General features: G+C 39.1%; 1 protein-coding gene across 5 annotated transcripts in view; it reads right to left on the bottom strand.

Annotated features, from left to right (window-relative positions):
- The window catches only part of LOC110033962 (probable protein S-acyltransferase 16), a 19645-nt gene that overhangs the window by 5277 nt on the left and 7717 nt on the right, over positions 1 to 6651 (bottom strand). For 3 of the 5 annotated variants that reach the window (XM_020738146.1, XM_020738147.1, XM_020738148.1), the window contains 5 exons: positions 4943 to 5035; positions 4487 to 4588; positions 4335 to 4409; positions 3900 to 3998; positions 3471 to 3566 (listed from right to left, as the gene is read on the bottom strand). In XM_020738146.1, coding sequence (XP_020593805.1) covers positions 3471 to 3566; positions 3900 to 3998; positions 4335 to 4409; positions 4487 to 4588; positions 4943 to 5035 — 465 coding nt within the window. The other 2 variants (XM_020738149.1, XM_020738144.1) reach the window with 2 other exon arrangements.

Here is a 6651-nt window from a genome sequence, read left to right as displayed (position 1 = left end):
CAATCAGCTTCCAGCCTTTCACACCTTTCTTATAGCCCAGAAAAATGCACTTCTTGGATTTTGCATCAAGTTTTGATCTTTTATCTTCAAGTACATGCACAAAAGTAGGACAACCAAAAATTCATAAATGATTAAATTTAACTGGATTACCTGTTCATACCTCTTCTGCGACATTGTCACCTAATGATGCTCGAGGTGATCTATTGATGAGATAGCATGTCATAGTCACAGCCTCTGCCCAGAAACTCTTAGGAATTCCTACATTCAGTCTCAAACACCTTGTCTTTTCAGTTAATGACATGTTCATCATTTCTGCCACATCATTCTGTTGTGATGTCTTGTGCACTGAAAAATACTTCTGAATCTCATGCTCCTCACAGAACTTCTGACACTGCAAATCTGTATATTTTGTGTCATTATCATATCTTAAATACTTAATATTTATGTCAGTTTGGTTCTCCAACTCAGCTTTCCACAACTTGAATTTAGAGATGATTTTGGATTTCTGCTTCAAAAAAATACACTCAAACTTTCCTGGAAAAATCATCAATAAAGATAATAAAATACTGAGATCCTCATAATGACGATTCTCTGGTAGGGCCCCATATATGCACATAATCAAGAATCCCTTCAGTTTTATTTTCCAGTCATAAAACTGACTAGTCTGTTTTTCAAGAACACGGAACTTACGAAGATCGAGCTTGCAGCTTCTAGCACCACGTAATAGGTTTATTCTATGCAATTCCACCATCCCACGTTCACTGAGATCCAGACGCATATGTCATAGTTTTGTGCTATCATCATCAGACTCCACAGAATGAACTCCACATACAACTGTACTCCCTAACAGTTTGTAGATATTTGTAAATATTGTCTGTAGTTCTTTCATTTCATCACCGTCGGAGCACCCTTAACAATTATGATGGTTTCCCTATCCTCATCAGCCTTAGAAATAAAATCATTTATGTGTATAGTGCTCAAGAAAATCAAGTTCTTCTTCAAATCTGAAATATTTCTGACATCACATAACGTTCTAACTGTGTCATCATACATCATAATTCTGACTTTTCCAATGCCGACAATATTGCAACATCTATCAAAACCCAAATAGACTGAGCCAGAATAAGTTAACATGTATGAAGTAAACCACTCTTTGTTAGATGTTATGTGATAAGAGCACTCTGAATCAAGTATCTATGCATCTGTGAACTGAGTTGATGAAACTGAAAACATATCGTCATCACTGCAATCTGAATTTTCACACTGCACCACATTTACAGACTTCGATGATGCATCACTTTTCTCTCCAGTCTGCTTCTTCAACTTTGGACAATATCTCTTCATATGACCTGGTTACTTGCAACTGTAGCAATGAATTGATTTTTTGCCTTTGGATTTCGATCTGGAATTTCACCTTCTAGAACCCTCCTTCTCTTTCTTTCTTCCACGATCCTGCTTACCCTTGACATATAAACTGTCGTCGTGAGAGTTTTTCTCTGCATTCTGCTTCCGCTAGTTGTGAGCCAATAATGTTGCAGTAATCTCATCAACTTTGATAATTTCTTTCCTATATGTCAGAGTCAGAGTAGTCATCAGGTGTTGTTCATAGGAAGAAGGCAGTGAACACAACTGAATTATTGATCGGTCTTTATCCTCAATACTTAAATCAAGTTGTGATAAATATGTGATTATTTGATTGAAGTCATTCACATGCTATGTCAAATCAGAACCTTCTTACATATTCAACTCATACAACTTTTGCTTCAGATACAATTTATTCGTCAGAAATTTGGACATAAACTGAGTTTTTAATTTATTTCATATCTCCCCTGGAGATTTTAGATTCATCATGTGATACATAACTTCATCTGTCAGGCATAGGCGTATAGTTATTGCCGCTCGTTATTGCAATTCTTCCCAATCTTCGTCCTCCATGGCATTTGGTTTCATTGCCCTCAGGGCCTTCAAGATTCTCTGTTATGCCTACAGGAGTCAACAGATATTTCACCCTTGTTTACCACAGTCCGAAGTTACCAGTTCCATCGAACTTCACCACCTCAAATTTTGCACCAGAAAATGTCATCTGAAAATTAAACCTGTAACGAAACTTTTCTGAAAAATTACTTTAAGATTCTTGGCCTATTGCTTGCCTTTTCCGCCTGCATTCACTAAGATTCCGCCAAGGAATACCTCCAACGAAAGAATAAAATGAGACCAATTTTCTTTGCCTCCAGCAAAGAAAACCAATCAGCTTCCAGGAACAAGAAACAAATCGCAGCCAAATTTCTTCCGCTTTGTTCTCCGCAGCTGCCTCTCACAAAGGAATCAGAGCTTGATGGGAAATCGCCTCCAGCAAATCGGAAGAAATTGTCTTTCCTGCCTCCGCAAGAAATATCTCCAGTAAAATATATTCCTGCAATGGAAATAAAAGATTCCTTCCAATTCTTACTTCAGCTTCCAAAGCAAATCGGAATTGCCTTTTTTTTCAACAAAGAAAATTCGTAAATCGCATCTAGTGATCAGCAAAGGAAATTGCGAAATCAGAAATCTCATCCAACGATCAAAGGAAATCGCCTCCAGAAGGAAATCCAGTGAAGGAAACCGGACATCGCGCCTCCAGTTCCTTTCATCTCGAGTCCGTCTCCGCCCAGCAGCCTCCCGCGCCGGACGGCTTCGCCTCGAACCCCATGTCGCGATCCTCCGCTCCTTTTCGTGATCACCATCTCCAACCGAAGCCCTTCGAGCGAACTCCCCGGCCGAGACTCTCGCCTGTCGCGAGAGAAGGAAGCCTCGCTCTCCGACTTCGCCTGGCGTCGGACAGTATCCCGGTCGAACTCCGCCGCTTCGGTGAACAGCCGCAAACCGCAAAATCTTCTTTGCGCCGAGAAATCACTTGTTGAGAAAATTAGGGCGAAAAAAAAAAAAAGAATCGACACAAATCCAGAAGAACACAAAGATTCAACGAGGTTCGACAAAGATGTCTACGTCTTTGGGAACAGAGCGGCGAGATTCAGAATAGAGAATACAGAAATCAGGGATACCTCTTGGGGGTTACTAACATGTCTATTTATAACTCCACGAGTAAACCCTAAGTACAATCCGTAATTACAACATTACCCCTGTACCATACCGCGGGGCATTGCGCCCGCACCCCCAACCCACGTAACTTCCCGATTTAGACGTATTCTCACGCTCCGCTACGATCCGCTACGATCCAGCGTCTGTCCCTATATGGTATATGATTCATACCATAACAATAACACATCTTCAAATTAAACATTAAATTTTTACTAAGAGAAGAAAAAAATAGTTCCAACTCAAACATTTTTTAACAAGAAAAAGAAAGGTCTCCTAGTTATGCGAAAATTAAGCCACAATTTCAGGCTTTAGCCGTAGAAAACAAGTAAAAATATATTCATGATCCTCAGGTATACCTGACAGCAAAAGTTAAAAAATAACATAGAACCTACCATAATGAAATTCTCATATATACCAAGATCATAAGGATGTGCATACACATTCCCAGATTTCTTTGCAAGCCACATTGCTCTTACACCTTCGTAATGCTGAAAAATTTTATCAAAAATAAGGAAACAATTAACAAAGAAGTAAAGTGTCAAATAGTCTTCTAACCATTTAAATTGGAACATTTTAGTCCCAATGTCTATAAAAGAATCAAATTAGTTCTCAGACACTTTTAATATTGACTGAAATAATCCCCACGGAAGACTGTTTTAATCCCTATAAAAAGAGTTAGAGATTAAAATCGACACTTCTATAGACTTTGGGACCAAAATGACTCACTGCAAAGAGTTTGGGAATTATTTTGACATTTTTCTCATAAATAAATTATTTTACGAATAACGTTTAATTTTTTTTTCATTCGAAGTCTCAGAAACCTCTATTGTAGTCTTGTTATGTGCGACCAAGTAGATATGCCATCCCAAAAGTATGCTAACTGCGAGGGTTAGTGGGAATAGCAGAACCCCATAAATGATCTGTCGATGCATTCATTCAATAAGTTAGGATGCATTCATTCAAGAAGCTATAGGCGCATTTACATACATATCACATAATTCTTATGTATTAACATATTTAACAATTAAACATCATGATTACATGCATACCAGTCAAATCATTAACATCACATCAAAAATACCACAGCACTTTCTTTCAGAAAGTGAAATACACCTTTTCATGCATGGGTTTATGACACCAAGGTGTTAAAAAGTGTAAATATCAAACTTTGGGTGTTAGATACCTAAAGACACAAGAATTGTGTGGTATGTATGTAAATTTCTCTGTAAACAAAATATAGCCATGTAGCAAATTACATGTGACGTCTTTAGAGAGCCTCCGCTGTGTATTTGACCTTTAAGGACATCATAAACAAACCAAAGAAAAAGAGCCTGGAAGAAGGATCAGCTTATCAGCTTGCTAGATGATAGACGGACAATATTGTAAAGAAAAAGAGAGATGCGCATACCAATGAGTGGATGCAAGCCGTTACAGCGTACAGCATGAAAACAAAGAAAACCTTGTAATTTGCATGGCCAACACAATTGTTTATCCAGACACAGTGATGATCCTGTGAGCATCCAAAACACATTTGAAAGCAAAATAAAAATTAGAGTCATTTACATACATAGCACACAATTCTTATGTATTTACATATATCACACCTAAACTTTCATATTTGTATTTACATCTTATGTATTTACATATATCACACCTAAACTTTCATATTTACACATATTGTACTTAAATCTTTAATATCACATCAAAAATAACACTATTATCACTTTTTAAAATTGAAATATCTCTTCATGCATAGTTTTAAAGCACTGAAGTGATACACATAAGAATTGAATGCAATATATGCAAGTTTTCCAAAAAATAATGATAGAAACAAAAACTTTTCAAGGGTGGTAGAAATACATACCATTCTTAAAACACATGTTTTACAAACGCGACAATGATGAGCTCGTGGAGGCTTATAGTGGGAACATTTTTGACAGTATCTCAAATCTCCACCCTGAAATGTTTAGTAAATGTTGCGTACGATAATTAATTTCTGAGGCTTAAAATCATATATAAGAAGTCAAAAAGACATCAATTTGAGTTCCTAGACCAACACTTTTCAATGCCATTCCATTAAGAAAACATTGAATGCCTCTAATCTTAACATGTTGTGCCTAATCCAATCACTAAATTATTATCTAAATTTGCAATAATATCTAAAAACTAAAGGATTGCAATTATTGTTTGTCAGATCATCTTCATTACACAAATTTAATGGACTCGAGAGAAATCATAAGTGATACCGGAGTTGACCCAAATTACGACACAAAATACGAATTTATTAATAGCTTAAAAAGACGATTACAATGTGGACTCAAAGAAAGAAAGATATTGCGTGAATTGAAACATAAAACAAAATATTACAAAAAAACTCAACACAAAGGATACAACAAGCTCGACGAGGAGGGAGTTCGGTGAGATGGTGCTGGAGCAAGGGTTGTGATGATGGCCAGAGCGAAATCGATTGAGAGTAAGTCAGCGCTCGTTGAGGCATTAAACCACAGCCGAAAGAGGCGGAGGATGTCGTCGTGTACTGGCACCCAGAGGAAGTGGTAGTGGAGGTAGAAGCCGAGGAGCGGAGGCAAGAAAGGCAGCCAGAGTTGAGGAGCAGAGGCACGAAAGGGGGTCGGAGCCGAGCGGAGGCATGAAAGGCGGTCGGAACCGAGGAACGGGGGCACGGATGGTGGTCGGAGCCGAGGAACGGAGGCACGGATGGCGGATACACGGACGGTGATGGAAAAGGGTTGCGACTGTTGTTTGGGAGGCGGCAGTAGCTGTGACTCTGCAGGGAAGCTACAGGGGAAAAGAATTGTCGGCAATCTGGGGAGGCAGCAGAGGGTTGCGGTGCTATGGGAGGACAACAAAGAGACAGTGAGGTTGTCAGCTGGAGGTGGGCGCTAATCAGGGAGGACCGCCAGGGGTTTCTTGGTTTGCTGGGAGGAAATAGAGTAAATAGACGGTGGTCTAGATGAGGAAGCAGGGAGAACCGAACAGCTGTAGGAGGACAGGGAGGTAGAAGGTTGAGCTGGAGGAGGGATGGAACGGTGGTGGACTGCGGGACAGCCTCATGGTCAAAGTAACGAAGATAAACACCACCTCGGACGGGGTTAGAGTTGGAGCAGCTTCCTTGTCGTCGAATATAGTCCTTCGAGAGGGAAAATATTCAGAAAACTGAAAGCAGATTTTGAAAACAAAACTTTTACCCTAGACACAAGAATTCCTACTTATAAAAGAATTGACTCAACATTAGGAAACATTAAAATAGAAAATGAATAATATCATATTTCAGAATTTAGGCAAGACTTCTAAAATATGTAAGGAAATAAAATCAGATTTCAGATTTAATGCAAGCGTTTTAAAATTAGAAGGAAAATAAAATCAGATTTTAATTTTCAGTAAAGGTTATAAAATTATGAAAGGTTTAGGGAGGAAAGAAAGGAAGGAAAGACAAGGAGGGGAGGAAAAGGAAAGGAAAATAAGTAGGAGGGGGTGGTGGCCCCCCCTCCAAGGGGACTGACCGGTCCATCTGGACAGGACCAGCGCCCGATCGCGCGCGCACACCCCCCCCCC

This window comes from Phalaenopsis equestris, unplaced genomic scaffold, assembly GCF_001263595.1.
Source record: "Phalaenopsis equestris unplaced genomic scaffold, ASM126359v1 Scaffold001314, whole genome shotgun sequence".
NCBI classification, from domain to species: Eukaryota; Viridiplantae; Streptophyta; class Magnoliopsida; order Asparagales; family Orchidaceae; genus Phalaenopsis; species Phalaenopsis equestris.
The sequence above is the reverse complement of the archived record's forward strand: the minus strand, read 5'-3'. Positions and strand labels throughout refer to the sequence as shown.